General features: G+C 42.3%; 1 protein-coding gene across 3 annotated transcripts in view; it reads left to right on the forward strand.

Moving 5' to 3' along the window:
* Positions 1–24,537, forward strand: part of cmss1 (cms1 ribosomal small subunit homolog) — a 323,921-nt gene that overhangs the window by 110,829 nt on the left and 188,555 nt on the right. Inside the window, exon 1 of one of the 3 annotated variants that reach the window (XM_048602494.1) lies at positions 21,661–21,833. The exons of the other annotated variants lie outside the window; for them this stretch is intronic. Coding sequence (XP_048458451.1) covers positions 21,806–21,833 — 28 coding nt within the window. The 5' untranslated portion in view covers positions 21,661–21,805. Of the gene's footprint in view, positions 1–21,660; positions 21,834–24,537 lie in introns of those variants that run through there. 3 annotated transcript variants of the gene reach the window in all.

Genomic DNA, 24,537 nt, shown 5'->3' on the forward strand with positions numbered 1-24,537 from the left:
TGTGTGTGTGTGTGTGTGTGTGTGTGTGTGTGTGTGTGTGTGTGTGCGCGCGCATGCCGCTGGGCATTTCTCCATATGGCTAAGGTGCATTAACCAGGATGGCAACTTCAGAGCAGGCTGGCAGGTCTGGTGGTGTAGTCACAACTGCCAATCCTCGGAGAGGAGGGCGACCCTTCACTGAACTACCCCATCCACCAAGACTTCCAAGTGCCTGTTAGCAAAGTTGGCCCAGACGTGGCAGTCCAGCTGGCGAATCCTCTGGAATGCCATGTCTGGGACAAAGTCATGAACTGTGCAGGGTAACTGCATTTGTCAAGGGTCACAACAGCTTTTTAACATGATATTGTCAATGGGTTAGTAATCCAGAGACTTAGGGAATGTTCTGGACATCCGAGTTCGAATCCCACCATGAAATTAATGATGACCATGAAATCAATGTCGATTGTTCTTTTAAAAAAATCTCTCTGGTACACTAATGTCCTTGAGCAAAAGAAACAGATGTCCTGGTCTGGTCTGGCCCACATGTGACTTCAGACCCACAACAGTAATATGGCTGACTTTTAACTGCCCTCTGAAATGGCCTAGCAAGCCATCCAGTTGTATCAACTGCTAGAAAGGAAGAAAGCAATGAAACCAGACAGATGACCTGACATAACCTAAGGCATCAGAAATGACAAAGCCAAACTCAGTCCTGACAACCGTAACATCTGCGGTCTAGTGCCAAATGGGGAGAGCCGTCTCACTGACTAGTCAAGCAATAGCCTTACATAGTCATACTCCCAGGACCATGCCTTGCAAACAATGCCCTTGTCACTACTATCACAATTCCTGGAAATGCCTTCTCCTAACAGCAAGACAGACCGAGCAGAAGTGGTGGCACAATGGTATACAGTTGGGAGACAGCTGCCCTAGGAGTCCTCAACATTGACTCCAAACATCATGAAGTCTCATATCATCAGGTCAAAAATGGGCAAAGAAATCTCTTGCTGATTACTACGTACCATCCTCTGTTGTCTGATGAATCAGTACTCCTCCATTTTGAACAGCAGTGGAAGGAAGCACTGCGCATGGCAAGATGCAGAATGTACCCTGGGCGGGGGATTTCCATGTGGCTCAGCAGCAGCACTACTGATTGAGGTGGTCAGGTCCAAAAGGTATCACATCCAGAAACATTCATCCTCTCCACCACTGCAGCTCAGTAGCAGCAGTGTATACTATCTACAAGATACACTGCAGAAATTCATCCAGGATCCATACACAGCAACTTCCAAATATGTAGCCACTTCCAAAAGGACAATGGTGGCAGATATATGGAAACACCACCAGTTGCAAGTTCCTTTCCATGTCATTAACCATCCTGACTTGGAAATATATCACATTCCTTCAGTGTCACTGGGTCAAAAATCTGAGCCTCCATCCATAATGACATTGTGTGTGGACCTACAGCACATGGATTGCAGCAGTTTGCAAAGGCTGCTCATGACCACCTTCTGAATGCCAAGTAGGGATGAGCAATAAATGCTAGCCCAGCTTACGATACCTACATCGAATGAATGATTGATAAACAAACACAGTTTAGTGCAGAACAGGAAAGGGGGAGCCAGGTTGTGAATAAGTTGAAATTCAAAGAGGATAAGTAATTGACAGCTGTCGAGGAAAGCATTAGATGAGTCATGTCCGAAGGTAACAAAGTCATAGCTGATGGTTTCAGGAGCAGATTATTATGGACAGTGAGACCAAACGCTTGAAGGAGAATATAATTTTTGGAGGAGGAGGAGTGAAGGAGCTTTGAGAGACAGCTCCAGACAGCAGATCACACAGATGGATCGAAATAAAAGGGAATCCAAACAAGGCCTGAGCCAGAGAATAGATTGCTGAAGTGGGTCAAAGTAAGGAAAAATTCACAAGAGACCGGTTCCAACAGAATAGAATAGAAGGAAGCTTGTAATAAGTTACATTGGTATGATTGAGTACAGTTATGGATGATGAAAATTATAAATTTGATTTATTGTGGGTTAGTGCACTGGAATGTGAAGTATGGTTATTGGTTAAGTATGTAGTTATTCGGATTATTACTGTTGTAACTGAATGGAATGTGCTTTTTCCTCAGAAATTCTATTTTAGTCTTATCAGTACTGGTTTAAACAATTAAATTAATGAAAGAAATACATTTTCTCAAAATTACAGGTAGGTCAGTACAGTATCTACGTTTCTAAAAGAAAATATTTTAGCAAATTCATAATAGACAAGACAGTACATTGCTAGTTCATAGATCAGACCAAAGATTATCAAATGAAGGATTTTATTTTCACATGTATTTAGGAAAAAACAGTGAAAAGTGTTTTGTCACCACAGTCGGCGCCATTTTGGATTACAAAATGAATAAAAAGAAATTACTTAAATAGAGTTTCATCCTATTGTGAGCCTCAGCAGAGTCTTTCACAGAGCAGTCATGTCGAACTGCAGCCTAAGAGTCTCTTTTCTCTGGTGTATATTTGCATCCAGAAGGTACCAACATTTCTGGAGTATGACTCATTGGCTGTAGCCTGTTGGAGGCCTCACTTACTGGGAATGACCTTCATTTGGAATGGGTGGGAGCGAGTACTTGGAAGTAAGCTCTGTATTTCTTTGTGAGAAATATTGAACATAGTTTGAACAGTTCCCACAGCAACACACATCATCTGACTTTGGTTCAAAAGAGCAAAAATGGTGTCTGGGGTACAATTTTTGTTTGTAATGATGTCTGGAGACTGCTGTCTTTTCAAAAAAAAATTATGTTTCTTGTTGCCAGTTACTAACTCTTAAGAACTCTGTGTAGTTTAACCAGTCTATGAAGGAGGAAAAGAAACTGAGATCTACACATTTTACCAACTCCAGTTATGTAGGAATAGTAAAATAAAAATGACTGAAAATCAATGGACCTGATATTCTGGTGTGTGTGCCAGAATGGATCTGGTGTTACTCCCAACAAAGAGTGCAAGGCCAACGAGAGGACACAGAATTGTATCCACACGGAATGGGTTCCTTTTCCATCAGATATACCACTGCAGACTTTGGATTTGCCTTTACCATTACAGTCACTCTATTCATGGTCCATGTGCGCCATCCAACTGTATGATAGAAGAACTCAGTCCTGCGTTTACCTTGTCCAGTCCTCTTAGAATTTTATTGGTCTCTAAGAGATTCCTTCCTCATTCTTCTAAACTCCAGCGAATGTAGTCTCTCTTCAGCCGTCAGTCTGTCATTCCCAAAATCAGTCATAAACATTTGTTGCACTCCCTCTATAGTTAGAACATTGTTCCTCAGATAAGGAGACCAAAACTGCACACAATACTCCAGGTATGGTCTCTCAAAGGCCCTGTACAATTGCAGCTACTCATCCTTGCTGCTGTACTCGAATCCTCTCACTATGAAAGCCAAGATATCATTTGCTTTCTTCACTGCTTGCTGCACCTGCATGCTTTCATGTATAAGGTCAAGCACATGTCATTGCGTCTTCCCGTTTCCCAATCTGTTTTCATTCAGGTAATAATCTGCTTTCCTGTTTTTGCTACCAAAGTAGATACCTTCATATTTATCCACATTATACTTCAACTGCTGTACATTTGCCCAATTACTCGACTTGTTCAATTCACATTGAATCACATCATGGCTGATCTGATTGTAATGTAAAATCTGGATTACTGCCCACTCCTGATAATCCTTGACTCCCTTGTTAATCAAGAATCTAACTCCCTCTACCTTAAGAATATTCTGTGAACCTCCTCCCAAGACTCTCCAGGAAAGAGAGTTCGACAGACTCATGACCTTCTGAGAGAAAATATCAAAATTCATGAGCATTTCATGTGTATTGTTGATGTGACGTAATGGAACCTCACATTTTTACTGTTATCTAATGATGAACTGATAGATACCATTGATTTTGGCATCAGGGCCTCTTGGTATTGTCTGGGCTATCTTGGTCTTCTACTGCAAAACTAGATATTTTACTTCTTCCGGCATGACAGCACAGTGTAAGACACTCCAGCCGGAGCTGCTCTGTTCCGCACATTCTTCTTCTTTCCTTTCCTTTTTTTTTCTCTCTTCTCTTTCTTTCCCCCTTCTGCATCAGGGGAATGGAGGAGCCGGTGAGGCCTGGAGGCGAATCCTGGAGCAGTAGCAAATGGAAGCAGTCTGGCACGGCAGCCGATGTGGGGGAAGTGGCCCCGGAGCAACGGCTGGCAAGAGGGAAGCGGCCCTGGGTGGAGGCCGGCGCAGGGAAAGCGGCCCTGGGTGGAGACCGGCGTGGGGGAAGCAGCCCTGGGTAGAGGCTGGCACGGGGGAAGCGGCCCTGGGTGGAGGCCGGCACGGGGAAAGCGGTCCTGGAGCAGCGGCTGGCGCGGGAGAAGCAGCCCTGGGTGGAGGCCGGTGCGGGGGAAGCAGTTCTGGGTGGAGGCTGGCGCGGGAGAAGCGGCCCTGGGTGGAGGCTGGCACGGGGAAAGCAGCCCTGGGTGGAGGCTGGTGCGGGGGAAGCGGCCCTGGGTGGAGGCCAGCGCGGGGGAAGCGGTCCTGGAGCAGCGGCTGGCATGGGAGAAGCGGCCCTGGAACTTAGCTTGGAGCAGTTGAGAGCCAGTACAGAGCGGACCGGAGGCTTGGAGCTGAGCGGGGACGTTTGTTGGATTGGGGTCTTGCGCGGGTGGTTAGACCACGTGAGGAAGCCCCTGCACTGAGCTGCTGCTATGTAATGTTCATTTGGAATGTTTTTTTATCTGTCTGTAATGTCAATTCTTTGACAATGTTTTATTTCTAACTTATTCCTTAAACACTGGAAAATAATGCAACTACTTTTCTTTTTGTTCCACTTTTGTATCTAAGATTTGTACCTAAGGTGGCACCATAAGAGGTGACATTGTAAAACTTGTCACTGTATTCCTGTACTTCTGTGCTGGAGTACACATGACAAGAAAGGATATTCTATTCTATTCACCTACATTAACTAGCTGTTGCTCTGAATTCTATGCTGGACCCATTTAGACTTGGCCCTCTTCAGAGTGTATACATGTATTGCATGTCATTGTGACTTGGACAAGAGTGAGTGGGCAAATGCACGGCCGAGAAAGGGTCATGCGGATAAGTGTGTGGTTATCCACTTTGGTAGCCAAAGCAGGGAGGCAGATTATTATCTGAATGGTGATTGAGAAAGAGGGAGGTACAATGATATTACCATTCTGTAATTTTGAGGATTTGATCCATACTTCACAAGGTCAGGCCAGCTGTTGTCTTCTCCCATGGCTCTAACCTTGAGCATCATCTTCAGGGTTGATTCCTTCTTCCATTCTTACACCAGTTCTTCACTAACACCAAATTCCTCGCTGCAGCACAGTTATGTGATGAGTTGGCAAACCTTATGACTTTTAGCTGGAAGCTAACTTCATATTGAATTATTTTTGCTTTGAAACTTACAAAATTCTTAAAGGGCCAGACAGGATGAATATAGATAGATAGGATATTTCCTCTGTTTGGTGATTGTAGAACCAGGAAACATAATCTGAAGATAAAGGGCAAGCCATTTACCATTGAGATGAGGAGGAATTTCTGTGCTCTGAGGATGGGTGAATCTTTGTGGAATTTTCTACCCTGGAGAACTATGGAAGTTTAGTCATTAGACAGGTTCAAGACAGACTAATGACATTCAGGAATATGGAGATAGTGCGGACAAATTTCACTGAGGAGACAATCATCCATGATCCAGTTTGGTGGATCCATTCTGAAGGAAGGGTCACTGGACACGAACCATTAAATCTGCTGTCTCTCCACAAATGCTGCCAAACCTGCTGAGATTTTACAGCAATTTCTGTTTTCGATTCAGAATGGTGAGAGAAGCTTGATGGGCTGAATAACTTGCTCCTGTTCTTTTCAGTGTTTGCTCATCTGCAGTGTGCTCTAAGTGGGTGTGTGTCATCTCCACATGTGTCATCTTTGGCAAAACAGCACACATCACATTCTTGATCACATGAGATGATTTATAAAGCCAGTTTAACCTATATAAATATTTATGAGCTAAAAAATTAAGGCTGAGTTTTAATGCAAGTGTCGCCCTAAACATGCATTTGTTAGCTGAAAATTGAGAGCTTGAGCTATATACCACAGAGACTGCCTTATGTATTTTGATACCAATAAAAATGGAGTTGGGTCAGGTTGACTAGTACACCAGATCAACTTATTTACTAATCTACAGTAAGGGCTTTTAGTATCAATGTCTGTCTAACAAATTTGAGCTCTTTTTAACAACTCTTTCTGAACATAATCCTGTTTTAGTCTCAAATAAGATTGCCTTATTGAATTATAATTCTTTGCCAAAGACTGTTATTTGTTAGAGGCAATGTCTGAGCTTGACATTGGTGATGTTTTTATTGAACACTGCCACGATGTCTTATTTGGTACATTTGCAGCTTGTGAAAGCTCTACTTATAGAAATTTTGTGATTGTTTGTGGTATTTCTCATGGCTTGCAAAGATTTACAAGTTAAACTTAAAATTTACTAGCAGTGTAGCAACGATGGATGACTCATTCCAGGTCATTTGAAAACAATGCAGTGTTGCTCTTTTTCTTTGTCCTCAGGAGAGCATTTAACACTAAACAAATGCTTCAGTATGGAATTAGCCGAGCAGCTTCAAGTTACATACCTATTGGGTATTTACAAATAGCAGTCTCAAGGGTCCAGAACATCACAGTATTGAATGGTGTATTGCACTTTGAAAATTGTACTGCATGTCAAAAATGTCAAAATAACAACTTCATAAGCCCTTTCAATATGATGAACACCACAAGTCAGGAAAAGAAAAGTTATAGCTAATAATTATTCACTACTCTTATGCCCTGTAACTCAGCTGCACAAACTGATTTATGAACTTTTGCTGCCAATATTGTTTCTAAAGCTTAGTGAGAAAGTTAAAATTTTCATTGAATGAAAATGGCTTTTCAGTAGGCGTTACTACATTCCTTTGTTTGCTATTTAGGCAGAGGTGTTAATTCAAATAAACAACTTAATGCTTGCATGAAGAAAGCAGACATAGGATTGCTGTACAAAACTGTCTTGTTTGTTAATCGTCATCCCTGGTTCTAGAGAACTTGCTGCAAATTATTGATTTGCAGGGTGGGTTAAAGAACACTGAGAGAAATAGAGTTGACATTTCCAGTCCAATGTGACAAAGAGTCAGATGAGACTTGGACCATTAATTCTACCTCTCTCTCCACAGATTCTACCAGATGTGTTGAGTTTCCCCAGTATTTTCTGTACTTTTTCCAGATACCCAGCATCCGCAGTACTCTCCTTTCAGTTAAGCATTGCTGACCTTTGGGAAACAATTCCTGATCCGAGATGTATAAATTCAAACTATGTCGATATTCCCCTCTCAAATTGTTTTGTGGCCATGGCTGTGGATGTTAATTCTGAGAAAGAAACTTTCCTATTTCAGGCATATGTTTTCAGTACCGAGCGTCATTGTTCAGATATAGCACAACATAACAAAGAGTAAAGCTACCTATACTGTACCATAACTACTAAAGAACACTGCGTCTGCTTTGCATCAATGTGACATTGTTTTTCAATTTCCTTACCATAGTGTGACCTCTCTGTGTGAAACTGACAATTAACGCCAAAAAAATGATGGCTTTGTTTTGTAGATCCAAGTTTAGTAGTGGAAGCTGGATTAACGCTGCCTAACTTCATTTCACGCAAGAGTTTTATAGCCACTAAGAAACAGATCCTGATAGCAAAATGCCAGCAATTAATACCCTACATTGCTCATATGACTATTTGTACTTGATTGCCTATTTTGAGTTAGCTTCACCGAATATAGCGTTTCTTCTGTTCAAAATAAAGATGAAGTGGATTGTTTAATGGTTCCCCCACTGGCTGGTATGTATGCAGGGCAGGGAAGACTACAAAGTCACTCAGTGAACCTTTTACTGCTTTCCTGCTTTTCCTTGATCTATCTGCAATTTTAAAGTGTGGGGGACAGTTAAGTGAGCCCTAGGCTCAGTTGAGACCGTTAGGTGGCCACTCGTGCCAGTTCCCTCATGGCTACAATTTTTCAGCAAGTGGGAGAAATTCACAGGCCGGGGGTGCTGCTGGTGGTTGGTGGAGAAAAATGAGCAGAACTGCGCACAGCACTCCAGTTGTGGCCTAACCGGTGATTTATATAGTTCCATAACCTCCTTACTCTTGTATTCAGTGCCTTGGCAATTATCCCGTATGCGTTCTTTATCACTTTGCCACCCTGCCACCTTCAGCGATCTGTGGAAATACACACCAAGGTCACTTTTATCCTCAGTACGTTCCAGGGTCCTACCATTCATTGTGTCATCACTTGCCTCATTAGCCTTTCGCAAGTGCATTACACTTCTCCGGCTGGAATTCCATTCGCCGTTGCTCTGCCTATCTGAGTCCATTGATGTCCTCCTGCGGTTTTTGGCTCTCCTACTCCATATTTGCCATCCTACTAATTTTCATGCGCCCTGCAAACTTCTTGATCAAACTTCCTACATTTAAATGCCACATCGTTCTTGTGCTCACCACAAACAGCAAGTGTCCCATCACTCAGTCCTGCAGAATCCTGTTAGAAACAGACTTCCAGTCACAGTAACATCCCTTTACCATGACCATTACCTCAGGCTTTCTACCTGAGCTGATTTTCGATCTAACTGATGAAGGTAAACATGCCATACACCTCCTTTACCACCTTATGCACTTATGTTGCCACTTTCAGGGAGCTATGGACATGCACCCTGAATATCCCTCTGTAAATCAATGCTCCTAAACGTCCTGCTATTCACTGTATACTTGTCTGGATTGGAGTGTATTAGCTATAAGGAAAGGTTGAACAAACTTGGATTGTTTTTGCTAGAGTGTAGGAAGCTGAGGGGCAACATGATAGAAGTATTCGGCTTTCTCCTGGACGCAATTGAAAATTTTTCCTCCCCATCTACCTTGAACACTAAAGTTATCCCAGTTAATGGTTGGGTAATTAAAATTCCCAACAGTTGCCTTATTTATTTATGCTTACACTTCTGAGGTTTGAGTACATATTTAATACCATAACTCTCCCTGACTGTGTGGGGACCTACAGTACACACCTAATTCTGAAGCATCCAGACCTGAAACGTCAGCCTTCCTGCTCCTCTGATGCTGCTTGGCCTGCTGTGTTCATCCAGCTCTACACCTTGTTATCTCAGATTCTCCAGCATCGGCAGTTCCTACTATCTCTGTAGTGTGTTTCCTCTTTTTGTGCAAAACTAATTCTACCCATATGACCCAAATTGTCAGGAAAGCATGATTTCGAGAAATATATTTTGTAAATTAAAATTAAATTTTTAACATGTAATTAAGAGAACATCTGATAAATAATTCAGTAGTCTTCCCGATAGGATTTCAGAAGCAGAAACCATTGAGCCTTTAAAAAACATCTCAAATATAGTTGAAGCGGGGACTGGTCCATTTCCAAACCTCAGAATCGTTTTCATGTACATTACAGAGTTTTGATGTATTCATAATCCAGTCGTGGACCCATCAATTAGTCAGGAGATGTTCTTTCCTTGGAGATCTTTTACAACAGGCTGATTGATCTCTTCCTGAGGGGGTGTTCAAGACTGACCAGCTCAAAAATTAAAGAACTGTAAGGCCGGGCCAGCAATTACTTTTGGTTAAGTACTTTGAACAGGGCAACACGGAGGAGTTTGTGATCACTGGTTGAATTTTCTTTGGGAACATTAAAGGATGAAATTCAAACTAATAACTGGAATAACTTCCATTGATGTGTTCATAGAAAAGATGCTTCCACCTTCAGGATGTCAGAGAGTGCAACCATTGTTGTCAGGCAGGAAAAGCAACAATGTGTGCACAGAAATTTCTCACAACAGCAATCTGTTAGTGGTACCCGGTGTGGCTTCCTCTACATCGGGGAAACCAAGCGGAGACTCGGGGACCGCTTTGCAGAACACCTACGCTCGGTTCGCAATAAACAACTGCACCTCCCAGTCGCGAACCATTTCAACTCCCCCTCCCATTCCTCAGACGACATGTCCATCCTGGGCCTCCTGCAGTGCCACAACGATGCCACCCGAAGGTTGCAGGAACAGCAACTCATATTCCACTTGGGAACCCTGCAGCCCAATGGTATCAATGTGGATTTCACAAGTTTCAAAATCTCCCCTCCCCCTACCGCATCCCAAAACCAGCCCAGCTCGTCCCTGCCTCCCTAACCTGTTCTTCCTCCCACCTATCCCCTCCTCCCACCTCAAGCCGCACCTCCATCTCCTACCGACCAACCTCATCCCGCCCCCTTGACCTGTCCGTCCTCCCTGGACTGACCTATCCCCTTCCTAACTCCCTACCTACACTCACCTTTACTGGCTCTATCCCCGCCTCTTCGACCTGTTTGTTTCCTCTCCACCTATCCTCTCCTCTATCCCTCTTCTATCCGCCTCCCACTCTCTCCCTATTTATTTCAAAACCCCCTTCCCCTCCCCCTTTTCTGATGAAGGGTCTAGGCCCGAAACGTCAGCCTCTCTGCTCCTATGATGCTGCTTGGCCTGCTGTGTTCATCCAGCCCTGCACCTTGTTGTCTAGCAATCTGTTAGTGGCTGTTTCAGTGACAGATTTCGGTCAGGGTCTCAGAGGTGCGAGCAAGGGCTTAGGGTCTTGGGACAGGCTGCGTTGGGCAATGTTATGGGTTGAAAATGATGCTTTTTTTAGCGAAAGTGCTGTTTTGTAGTCAGAAACCTATCACGAGGTTATGAGCAACTTGGCTTGGCCTCAGAGGATTGGCAGGGAGCGGGATGGGGTCAGTAGCATGGAAATTGACGATGTAATAAGGACTTACAAAAATTGCTTCAGCTTTCTTCATATATAATTGGAGAAATTTCTGTTCCTCCAGTACTGGATATCAGAGAAGCTGTGTGAAAGTCTGGAGACAAGTAGAGGGATTAAGAGAGATGGAGGTGAGATGGAGCTGGTTATTATCAGTGTAGACATGGACTGCTTTTGAATGGTTTTTCTGGAGTTCGGAGTGGTGGTGCACAGCCTGTCAGTGTGAAATAGGAGCAGATAGTTTCTTACAAATATGATGAGGAAGGATAGTTTACCTTCATCACAGTCAACTCGAGTGTCATTTGTGACATCGCTAATAGCCGTTTTGGTACTGGTGAAGGAGTTGGAATGGAATCCTGATTGAAGAGATTCAAACATAAACTTCTGTGAAAGGTGAAGATGGTATTGAGAAGTAGCAACACATTCCAAGATTTTGGAGAGGAATGGGTGGTTGGAGATGGGGCTGTGGTTTGCAAGTAGAGTGGTGTCAAGAATTTTTTTTTCATTTGAGCAGTGTCGCGATGACTGCGGAATTGAAAAAGTTTAGAGCCACACCTGTGGTGAGAAACTGTTTACTGTGTTTGCTAACATAGAAGCCAGGATGGACAGCAGTTTAATCGGAATCAAGCTAGGTAACAAAAGATGAGTTTCATTAACGAAGACCCTCTCACTTTTGAAGTTCCTTTAGAATTTCTGTTCTAGGGCAAAATCCTTGCAACTCATCTCCTCCTTGTCAACGCAATTTTTCACCATGTGACTTTGATTAAAATGTAGTCAGTGGGTGCGAACAACTTTCCCCATCATCTTCCTTACCCAAACCTCCAAAATGGCAGTATGTCCCTGACTAAATTACTCACTGATCTCTCCTACAGCTCTTCTGGTACTTGTTTTTCCTTTGAGCACCTCACTTGGTCCCACCTATCTTGCTCATCTTTTCAGTTTTCATTATCAACTACCTCTTTCAAGCAGCATCCCAGTTTTCTTGTCTAAGATATTCTCCTTAAAACTCATCATGTTCAGTGATCTTCATCTCTCTCTCAACTCCCCTTAATTTTGGCACTCCCTGAACTTTTCCCTCCAAAACTCACACTTATGGTGCCATTTCAGGTGACCTCTCAGCTCATTGTCCTGATTACACTCACGGCTTATCAATGGTCAGATTCTTTGATCTATCACTGCTCACAGCTGAGGAAGGAAGAACTGCAAGGGATTAGGGCTAAGGAGGAACAGACAGCAAAGAGTTTACAAGGGGATGATGGAAGTAACAAAAATGCTGAAAGTAATTTGAAAGAAAGAGAAATAAGTCAGGATGATGACTATTGAGAGATTGGATACTCAGAATTGCAATAAAAGTATATTGAAACCATCTTCACATTATAACCTTTTGCAATTTTCAATACATTCCTATCAATCAAAATAAGTGGAATAATTATCTGCTTTGAGCAGTTACATTAGCCTCAGCTAGGCAAGAATAAAGTGCGAAAGAGAAAGCATATTTCTACAGTAACCTCTTAACTAATTCATGTTTCAGATTACATGACCTCTGTTGTACTTCAGGGACTCCTTAGAAGTGATATGATGCAGCTCAATGTATTTCTGTAGTGAAGTACTTAAAGCAAACAAAAACAGATGTTTCCTGTGATGGACATAATTGAATATCATGCCATACTTGTGTTGTGAAATGCTGCAGTATACAGCTTGCTTGATTCCATGAAATTCTATATAAGGCCACATTTTCAAAAACTAGGCTTTCACTTCAAAGTTATAATCTGTGGTCCATTTGTTGGAGCATTCCGTAACTACTATGTAAACTTATTGCAATATTGTGCAATTAGAATGGGAAGAAATAAGAAACTTACATAATTAGAATGGAATTTAGTTTTGACTTTTTATTACAAAGCTCAACTAGAGCAGTAGTGTACTACCCAAGTTTTTATAAAATTTAGAAATTTGCTGGTTTCTGAGCAACAAGAAAAAGGATCAAATATAAATATGCCATAACTTTTAATTTGCTTACAAACCGTCTTAACATATTTATAGCAAAATCATTTCCTTTTGCTGAGACAATGGAAAGTTTGCCAATATTTCTGTGGTTGTTGATGTCACCATAGCTGCACACACACAGATGAATGGAAATATGTGTGTTGCATATGAGATAACCCAACTCCCCAAATTGTGGTTTGCTTAATATTGTGATGCTCACTATTGAGACCACAATTAAGAATTGATAGCATAGCAGCTGGTGCTTCCAGTCATTTACAGGATTCAAACCAAGCAATCTTTTAGCTGCACCAACAAAGCCATTATCATGAAGGCCCCACCTTCTCAACCTCGCTCCTCATCTGAGGCATGGTGGTCCTTAGGTTAAATCGCCAACAGTTGTCTCCCTCCTTTATGAGAGAGCATTCCCATGATCCACTGGGACTATAGCGACTTTACCTATTGTTTGCATGTTTTCTATTAGATCATCTATTCTGACAAATATTTTAGTTACCAAACAAATTCAAGAGACTACCAAAGAGAGTTAAATGAACAGTATTCTTTGAAGGAAAATTTGTACATCTCAATATTTCAACACCAAACTATTCTCCTGCCTCTTAGCTTGCTGTAGGATTTAAAAAAAAAACCTATTGAAACGTGGCATCCATATATCGTTCATTCTCCTCTACTCATCAACTTCCTTTGGCTCCTGGTCTTGCAACACCTCAATTTAATTTTTTTAAAAGATATTTAAGGGATCAGGTAGCATCTGTGGGGAACAAGAACAAAAGACAAAGTTTGTGATGCCATGGAGGGGAGGGCAGGAGAGTGGAAGGACAAAATAATTTGTGGTATTGGAAAAAGTAAAAAGAAAAATGTCAGTTGAGGTGTAAACGGCTGGATTACAGCTGTCCAAATGCAAAATGAAAGAAGTTTTTAAAAACCAAGCTAACAACAAAAGGGAAACAAGCTGGATGCAGGGGTTATGATATAAAGTTTTGAACTCCTGTTTCAAAGTCTGTAGACAGTTGAGTTGAAAGATGAATTGTTTCTCAAGCTTCTGTTGAGCTTCTTTGAAACAATTGTTCAGGCCAAATAATGAAAGGTAAGAGTTGGTGCAAGGTTAAGGATTGAATTAATAAGTGACACAAAGCACAGAGGCATACTTGTGGACTTTACCATATAGCGGCAACTAAGTGTATCTTTGGCCTTCCCAGTGTAGAAAATAGTGGCAGTAAATACAATGTACTAAATTGAAAGAGGTGCAAGGTGCAAGTGAACTAGTGTTTCACTTGGATTGGGAGAATGGGAGAGGAAAAAGGTAGGTTTTTCATCTCCTGTGTTTGGGTAAATGGATGCTGAGGTAAAGCAACTGGAAGTGGGTGAGGAATGTCACAGAGGGAACAGCACCGCTAGCATGCACCAAATGAATCAAGGGAGCAGGAGTTGGGTCTCAAGGACAAGATGATGGAAATTGTGGAGGGGCACGAGGTGAGAAATTTTAGGTTCTTACCTCTGTGGCTTGCTTCTTCTGCCACTTCTTCAAAACCTATAACGTTTATACTTTTTACTGTTCACCAATAAACTGAAATGTTAGGAACATGGTGAGAGTAATGGCAGAATCATGTGAAAAGTCTGGTGAAGCCTATTTCAATGTTGAGAGCAGCTCACTGCATCTTTTGTGCATCTGCTGAGTGTCAAGGTGAGGTCCTTCCTCAACAGTGGCAAGTTGCCAATTAAAGAGGAATATAGCTTGTAAAATTCCTTAACTGTACATCTCATCTTGTTAATATGCAGCTTCCTATATTACCAAACACCGAGGTACACCGAAAATCTTTGACATTGAAGTCAAAGCGGGTAACCGGTGAATTTAGCTCATTGGTGCCTGCGAGGAGCCTCCAGGTTGCTCTGCACCAAATGGTAACTCAAGGCATGATCCATGAGCACCAGCCCATGCACCCTCCCATCCACGGACACTGGCATCTGAAATTTGCTGAGCCCTCAGGCTTCTCGTGGGACCTCTGCAATCCATTTGCAGGACATTAGGAAGTATGACAGGGTACACCAGCAACTCGCATTGAAAAACTGCAGTAGGAACACTTTGTGCACAGGAACAGGCAACCAGCTCACAATTGGACCAGGCTGCATCTCAACGCTGCTCGCTTCCTCTCTTAGTGCATGCTCATTTGGTACCTACTTGTATCTTTGAAACATCGCTGCCCAGCTTTACCTTGCCAATTAGTACAGTCACACGTCCAGGCAGTTTGCATTGCTGGTCAGCAGTGCTCGGTCAAGGGGTGGATATTTTCCCGTATGGCACTGCACTACATCAGTCTCACACCTTGCACCATGTATCAGCAGCTAACAGAGAATACACGCTGCAAGCAGCAGCTCTATCTCATGGTCTTAGTGAAGCAGTCTTTGGTGAAATCCATGGAGGCACCCATCAGTCAGGGGGTCCTGACCCAATCAACCAATGGCAGCCTGGCAGCTTCCCATACCTCTCTAAGGGTCTGGCTGTAGACATGCCTCTGGTTGGGGTGTTCTTGATCAGATGGCCTGTGCCTCTGCAGTCCAGGAAGTGGGTCATGGTCAGTCCTGTGGCTCCACAGTGACTAGTCCAGTGTGGGGTGGGGATATGGTTTTGGGCTGACATGATCTGGGAGATGTACAGGCATCAGTCAGATGTCTGAACGCTTCTTGTCTGAGGCTATCCATTTGGGTCGTTCCAGGGAGTGGCCATGGTCAGCCGGCGAGCCCGTCCAGAGAAATGGAAGTGGGTAGGCCAAGTGGGGCTGTTGCCATGGAAATGAGATTCAGGAACTTATTGATAGGATTTGGGGGCTTCAAGCTTGGGGAGAAGGCAAGCTGACAGTTGTGAAGGGGGGATATTTGGAACGGGGTGTACAGCATGAATGGAAATGGTATATTGTGGGAGGGGATTTGTCCAGTGTCAGGAGCATCCTGGCTTCAAGAGAAGGGATAGTGCATGACCACACCTGACATGGTCACCTCATATGCCAGGAGCTGTGGGTGAATGGTGGTCAGGTGTGGACTCACATTGATGTGTTGGGTGGGGCACTGGGAAGGTGTGAAGCCAATGGGGTTCACTAGAAGGGCTTTCAGGAAAAGAACCTGGATTTCTGGGGCCTCACCAACACAGAGAGACAAAGACTGAAATCCACATTCACCATTACTTTCCAGCGTGCTGGAAATTGAAAGTACTCAAAGGGGAAGGAAATCGTTGTAACCACACTTAGAGTGGGTGGGATAAATATTTTGACCTGTGAGGGAGGAACTGCAAGACCCCCTATTGTGAAGACCTTTTGAGAGCAACACGATTGTTGCTCTGTACAGGACACAGACCTTCCAACCCCTTAATCCCTTGTGCTGTCTGTGTGCTGTACACTTCTCTGCCCCAGACATTGCTGACCACCTCATTCACACCATCACTTCTGAACACTGAAGCCAAGGAAAGAATGGGGATGTTTGACCATGAGGGTCAATAGTGTCAGCAGAGCCCGTTGCTATATATACACCTTGTTCATCTTGCTTCCACATGCTGCAGAAGGCTCTCAACACAGACGTTGATCCATGGTATTGTATGGGCATCATACTGGCACATTTAAATTTGTGGTCACTCAGAGACTCAATCGAATTAGTGCAAAACCATTCAAGCTGATACAAACTTGAAATTTTCTATACAGTGCACCGCCACCAATGCCACGAAAGTGCCCGCCAAGGTTTTTCTATCTTTTGTTTGCTCAGATTTCATCTAAATGCAGCCCATGGTTCCACAGCTGGGATGAAGGGTCCCTGCTCAGCAGTGGAGCTCATTATCCCTGGAGGTTTGATCTGAATACCTTGTGGGCATTCATGTCCTGAGGACCCTGACATGCTGAGGGTCTTCTAGCCAGAGGTGTTGACCCTACTTGGCTTGAATTCCCAAAAGTCGGAAGGGGCCAGATAGGTTGGAGGGTCTGGCAACCACTGGAGTGTTCAAAGAGGAGACTTCTGAAGTGGTCTGTGTGTGGTTCCTCCTCTACCTGGGTGCCTCCTGGCATTGCCCTGTCTCCTTGTGAGGTAGGGGCATATAGAGTGTGCTGCAGGATCCCTGTCCCCTTGTCGCCATGCTTTCATCTTGAGGGCCAATGGCTGGAGTGCTGAGGGGTGGTGTGTGTGCTTCTCCACAGATCCAAAGGTTGCTGGGAGTGGCTGTCCATCGCAGACACCAACATGTCCACAAATGCAGCCCGACAATCATGTGCTTGAGGTGGTTGGCTCCCTATAGTATAGTTGCATTCCTACAGTGTTTGGACTCTGAGGGCTATTAGGCCCTTAATCCTCCCCATGCATGCGGATAATGTTTTTACATAAAATAAGTTTTCTGATGCTATAAAGATCCTATCACTAATGATCAGTGTTTCAGTATCACAACAAGCCAAATTATGAGCCTCTTAATTTGTATAAAGTATATAGAGACATTTTCTGTCAATATTGTCAGATAAATGATGTCCCACTGCCGACACCACTGCCACTGCTTAAAACCTACTTCTTTAACCAAGCTTTGGTCATCTACGCTAATGTCTTGTTATGTGGCTCAGTGACAAATTTTGTTTGATAATTCTCCTATGAAGCACCTTGACACTTTTACGAAGGTAAAGCTGCAAATTAAGTATCATTGTCATAAAGAATGAGAACAAAATGGCCGAGAGGAAAGAATAATTTAATGCATATGAGTCAATATTTATGGCAAAGTGAGTGATAATCTTGTTTTCACAGCAGTGAAGGAAAATCAGGAATGCAGAAGGGATAGAAGTGAAGGCCATTCAGAGGCAATGTTGTGTGCAAGATCAGTTCCTTTAATATAGCCTCAGCAATTGCACGCCTGCTCATTCTAGCTCCATTTTTCACAAAGTTGCATGTCTTCTTATTTGGGCTCAGCACAGTATCATGAGTGAGCAACATACAAGTGTGGTGCTCTTACCAACTTATGCAAAAACACCTAAAAACTGTTTAAAGCATCCACTGTGGCAGTGATGCACTTTTGGCCAGAAATATGTGTACACATCCTGGCTGCCATATTGAGATCTTGGCAGCCCAAATAGCAGCTAATAACGGGACTGTTGTAATGTGTTAGGATTATCTTACCCAAACAAAATGTTAATTGATGGGTTTAAGGTTTGGATGCTAACTGTACTAGTCCTTGTATATCTCACAGCGATTTGAAGTAAAACTAGAAAGCTCAATTTATTGTTATCATTTAAAAACGCGTTCAACAGCTGCAGAAGATCTCTCCTATTTGGAGGTAATAAGTGTTAATCATTTTCATTGAAGTTTCTTTATCCACGGTCTTGCAGGCCCAGTTCATTGGATGCGGGATGTCAAATGTTAAAATACAGTTAGACCAGTTCGAAATGAAATCAGGAAGCATTTCTTATTAACACAAAGGATAATCAGAATCTGGGATTCCCCAAACCCCCGCCCTCACCATAGCACTTTGGGTGCTTGGCTAACTTAAAACTGAGCTTGGTAGATTTTTGTTAAACTGATGGGATATGGATCAAAATTAGATAAAGGAAAATGGGATATAATAATAACAATGGTGTAACAGAATGATGAAATAGTCTCAAGGGTGTCGAATAGCCTAGCTGTGTTGCCTTGTATTAGTGAAACGGGAAATATGAAATGATACAACATTGCAGAGAAGCTGAGAACTGGACCCTCACTTTTCCTAACACATAATAGAAGGCTGGATCTTTGTATTTAGGAGCTAATTTCAAAGTTTGCAGGTGATGTGAAATTCGGAAGAACTGTAAACTGAGGAGAATGGTGAAGAACTCCAAAAAGACATTGACAAGTTAGTGGAGTGAGAGCATAAGAGCCAAATGAGGTTCATTGCAGAGAAGTGTGAGGTGTTGCGTATTGGTCAGAAGAGCACTGAAAGACAGTATAAAATAGTGGGTACAATTCTTAATGGGGTGCAGAAGCAGAGGTACGTGGGTGTATATTTGCACAGATCATTGAAAGTGGCAGGACAGGTGGAAAGAACTATTAATAAAGCATACAGTGTCCTCGGCTTTATTATTAGGGACATAAAATACAGGAGTAAGGAGGTGATGTAAAACTGGAATAGGACCCTGTTATTAGACACATGTGGAATATTGTGTGAAGTTATGGGTGCCACATTATAGGAAGGATGTGAATATTTTGGAGCGAGTGCAGAAGTGATTTACAAGAATAGTTCCAGGAGTAAGAAACTTCAGTTATGAGGATAGATTGAAGAAGTTGGGACTGTTCTCCTTGGAGAGAAAAAGGCTGAGAGGAGACCTGATAGATATTTTAAAAATTATGAGCAGGCTGAATAAAGTAGAAGGTATTCCTGCTCATAAAAGGAACAAGAATGAGAGATTGTAGATTCAGTGATGTGCAAAAGAAGCAAGTGTGATGTGAGAAAAAAAAATCACATTGTGAGTAATTAATGTATAGAATGAACTGCCTGAGAATGTGGTTGAGGCAGTTTCAAATGAGGTATTCAAGAGGGCATTGGAAGATTATTTGGATAGACGTAGTGTGCAAGTGTATGGGGACAACACAGGAGATTGGTAGTAGACAATAATGTTCGTTTGAAGAGCCAGTGCAGGTATGATGAACTAAATGGCCTCCTGCACCATAACAATTCTGTAATTTTGTAACTCAAAAGTTCTACAGTCACCTATATATCACCATGAATTGGAAATTGCTGACCATAAAGGCAATAGTGTAGCAGCACTCATGCGTGGTTGCACCCTTCTCATTTTTAAGTCAACCCCTAGCATCCTGCTTCATCATTGTCTCTTGCTGTTACACAATACAAAATAAAAATAACGACTTTCCGATCCACATAACTTTGATTCAAATGCAGTGGATTTCTGTTTTTTTTTGTGTTGCAAGCATTACATACCAATGACCAGCTCTGTATTTTCACCTAATAAAGAAGGACTTTTCATGCATATAGGATCTTTAATAACCACAGGATATCCCAAAACACTTCCACTGCAAATAAAGTACTGTTGATGTGTAGTCCTTAATATAATGTAGGCAAAATTGGCAATAAATTTGTACACTTCACGTCTCTAAAATAGCAATTGGACAATGACCAGATGATCTGTTTTAGTGATGTATGTCTCTACCTTTGCTAGGATACCCTTAAAATTTGTACCTTTGCTCAAGGTTTCTGTAACCTGTACTAATATTTTCTTCCTTGACTTGGTATGAATTATATTCATTTCTTCTGTGAAATGCCTTTAGAAATTTTATCGCAGTAAAGGTGCTACATAAATGCAAATTGCAGTAGTTCCATATTGTTCATTTATTTTAAGCAAAAGTGATGATTCTCACAAGCTGCATTTGTTTACTTTGGTGGCTACACTAAGTAATTCTGTTTTTTTTCCTCAAATCTGATAAAAGCAGATGTCAATGTAATGAGTAAGACTTGCTGGACGGGATACATGTGGTCTGTTGTTGTTGAAATGCGGTCAGGTAGCCCAATCATGACCCAGGAGCTATCACCTCATTAATCCCTAATGAAGTGCTGAATGATAATATTAGCATGGCAAGCAATGAGATCAGAAATACTTGCCCTACTATCCTGAGGAATAAAAACACAGCTGTCTATCTTTGATGAATTTACTTCAGGAATCGACTGAACATTATATGTGCATATTGCATGGCTTTTAAACATAAAGAGCCAGGCATTTATCATTTAGTGAAAACAGGAAAACTTACTCCTCAGAGTAATTAATAAACGTTGAATGAAATTGCAGGAATGTGTGGTGCTGAAATGTATGATATAAAATTTTAGCAGAAAAACACTGACCTCCTAAAATACTGTTTTGTTTTGAGCAACGGACTAGTTACTTCCTTGGTGAAATGAATGTAAATTTTATTAATCCAGCTATGATGTGTGCAGTGTTGGGTGGCAATCGTTGAACAGTTCAGAAAATTTTGGTCAATGTCCTTAGGTTATAAGGCAGGTTATAATAGAATAGAACAGTAGTTTATTGTCACTTGTATTTATGAAAATACAGTGAAAAGTGTGTAAGTCACCATAATCCGGTGACATTTTAATGACAGAAATATAAAAAGAAATAATTGAGACAAGGTAAAGACAAAATTCATCCTTTGCTCCCTCCATGGCTCCTGGGTTTCTGAAGTGGCTAAAGGAAACCCACCACCAGCAAAGCCACTCCCAATGCTGCCAGTGAATGTCCCTATTGAGTTGGTTGAGGATATAGGCCTCAGTGGATTTGCTTTGAAATTGAAGCCATCATTACAGAGCTTTTTTTTTTGAGAAGTTGTCTGGCTGCAGTTCGCCCAATGAGAATGGAGTCAGGTGAACGCAATTCTACCCAGTGACATGATAGTGGACAGCTCTTGGAGAAGGATGGTGTGGTCAGCTGTGTCAAAGGTTGCAAACAATTCTAGAAGGGCAAAAAAAAATGTCTTCCACCTTTGTCACAGTTACATGGCTTGTTGATTGTGACATTCAGGAGCAGTATGGATACAATCCTGAGACATGGGGTAAATACAGAAACGGAAGCCATCTAAATATTTATGCAAGACTGATAAACGGGAATTCATTTTTCATGTATTGAGTAGTTAGTGATTCTTAATTGTACAAGAAACAAAGCATCAGTTGTACAAAAGTCAAACAGAGTGTGTCATATGACATCCTCTGTGGTTTGTGGAATCTCAAAAATTTATAACAGTGTCGCTGTTTTACTGTTTTCAATGTACGTCAGATGGTTGACCGGACCTAACTGGAGATCTTAGTCACAACTTCCACAGCGAGGCAATTCCTCCTCATAGATCAGTCTTTCACTGGACCTAGATAATTAACCTCTTATGGCCATCTTCTGACTGAGGTAACATTTGCTATTATAAGAGGCAGCACAGGATGTGGGAACAAGACCAAGGCCTGGAATCATTTTGGTGATGGTTTGGAGATCAAGAGGATCTGGAAGTAAGTAAGGTTTGAGGTTGGGTGCAGTTATTTAAAATACTTGCAGTGTAATTGCTAACTGTATGTCAGCGATTACAGAATAAGGGCACAAAATGCTTTAAATAACTAAAACTTGGCTCCAAGCTCCATGGTACATCAGTTGTTTGTTGCAAAACATTCCTTTGAGAACAACATTAACCTAACTGGATCAAAGCTTTGCCTCAGGATCCGATTTTAATTTTTTAACTGCTTATTTGACTTTAACTGTGAAACTAAATGTTCGGTAGTTGTATTAGAGAACTTGGAAGATTGTGTCTGGGTCACGATTGAGCACATGACACAATACTTTTCCTGTGAGTGCTTTCCCAGTGGGGAAAGACATGTGCTGTGCAGGACAATTATCATGGCAAGAATTGGAGGCTAACAAAATGAAAATGTGGGCTGGATTTAGTTGTCTTTCCACTAAGTGTTGGGGGTGAACATCTTCAAAGGTAACTCAGCTGCAGCCTCTGATTGTCTATCACTGAGAGCGAGAGGGTGTTGCTGGAGTCCTAGCCATGAAGAGCCTCGCTGAGAAAGTGATTTTTTTCTGGGTGGCGCAATTGTACGGTGGGAGCTACTTTGAGTTGCGGGGGGGGGGGGCACTTGGAGGTAAGTGACTTTCATTGGCCACCTATTTTCCCCAAATATGCCAACAATTTCCCAAACTGGGGAAAATAGGTACCTCCACGACCTAGCAGACAGGCTTTCTTGATTGTCCTGTCAGGAGAGTAACTGTTTTCTCTGTTGCTAGGAAGGCAGTTAATTGGGCTGGTGGCAGGTTGAAGCCTTTAATTGTCTGCTCGTTGAATACATAAGGCCCTCATTAATGGCAGTTTGGGAAAGTCACCCATGGATTGCTCTGTGGAGATTTAATTGGTGAGGTGGCTGGAAGAGGGTGTGTCAATCCCCCTGAATATTTACCCTTTTTTCCACCTCTATCAAGGGGAAAATGCCCCACTCTGTTAATGAATTTTCCACACTTACCCAGAAATATAACAAAAATACTTTCTTAACATTGTTCTGAGTGTATTTAAGCCATAATGGTTTATTGTGTTTTTCTTGTATTTTTTTGAAGAAGAATCCAGACCCGAAACATTAGCTTTCCTGCTCCTCTGATGCTGCTTGGCCTGCTGTGTTCATCCAGCTCTACACCTTGTTATCTATGGTTTATTGTGTGTTCCTTTCAAATAGTGCAATTTGTCCCCTCAGCTCAGTCATGAGAAAACCCCTTTAGGAATATCAGCTTCCACCCACAGAAGTGTCTCTCTGACCATGCCTTAGGAACTACTTTTACATTGTTTAAAACACTTACTGTGTCATTACCATCAACTCAAAAAGGTTCTCATTGAATAAATAGACAAAGGACTGAGGGTTATGGGACAGGGGTGGGGACAGACAAGAAAGTGGAGTTGAAATGACAACTCGATCAACCATGGGTTATTGATGGTGGAATAGGCTCAAAGGGCTGAGTGGCCTACTCCTGCTGCTAAGTCTTATATTCCTAATTATAGCTTGCATGGCAATGGAGGTGATGGTGGGGGACAGGATGAGAAGAATGATTTAGGGAAGTAGGAAGCGATAAAAGGAGGGTATGCTTGTGGAAGGTGGTGCTGGTGAGAGAGGAGTTGTCAACAAAATCATAATTAAATAAATAAACAGTTTGAAGTACAATTGCCTAGTTTCCCAGCTCCAGCTAGGTAGCTGTTACAGAGGAGACAGTAGTCAACTGAGAAAACCAGGAGCACATGGCTGATTCCTAAGATAAGGTGGAAGAAATGCCTGGCAGCATTGTAAGTGGACAGTGACTGTAACAAATGGCAGTGGTTGTGAAACCAGGGAGGAGAGCCTTTATAAGATTAGTTTCATTATCTTCAATTTCAAATTAAGTTTCAAAATTAATGCAAAGTCTGTGAAGGCCTCATACAGGTGCCAACAGGACCGTCTAGGCTGAAGAATGACCTTGGAGATCACAAGGAGGACTGAACCAATGACAAATAAAACCAATAGGAATGATTTCTCTTCCTACCCCCTCTCCTTACTTCCTTCTTGTCTTGTCCCCTGCAGGTTCTTACTTCTTCATGCATTATTTTAAGAGTTATTAAGGAATGTTCCACGTGCCCCAAAAAGAGACAGGCATAACTGGGGCCATGTGGGTACCCATGGCCACACCTTTAACCTGAAGAAAGTGAGAGGAATTAAAGGAGAAGCTTTTCAGGGTGAGGATGAGCTCAGTCAGGCAGAGGAGGGTGGTGTTGAATAGGGATTGTTCAGGCCTTTTTCCAGGGAGAAGTGAAGAGCCCTGAGACCATCCTGATGGGGAATGGACATGTAAAGGAACTGCCCATTCATGGTGGAGAGGAGGCAGCTGGTGCCCACAAACTGAAATTCTGGTACAGCCATAAAGCATCAGAAGAATCACGGATGTAACTGGGAATGGACTGGATAGGGGGAGAAAAGAAGGAGATCACGTTCAACTTCATGTTTACATTTTCATAATCACTTTCATATTCAGTGGCATTATAATCACTGAGCTCCCATCAATAAAACTCCAGGTCACCAGTTGCCAGAAACTCCAATGCATGACCTCCGTAAGAAATGTTACAGCTTATAGAGTATGTCAGTGTCTGGGTAACCTGCATCGTACCTCCCAAGAGTCTCTTCCCCACCTCCAAGATGCAAGCCA

Source organism: Rhincodon typus, chromosome 11 (assembly GCF_021869965.1).
Source record: "Rhincodon typus isolate 14 chromosome 11, sRhiTyp1.1, whole genome shotgun sequence".
Lineage (NCBI taxonomy): Eukaryota > Metazoa > Chordata > Chondrichthyes > Orectolobiformes > Rhincodontidae > Rhincodon > Rhincodon typus.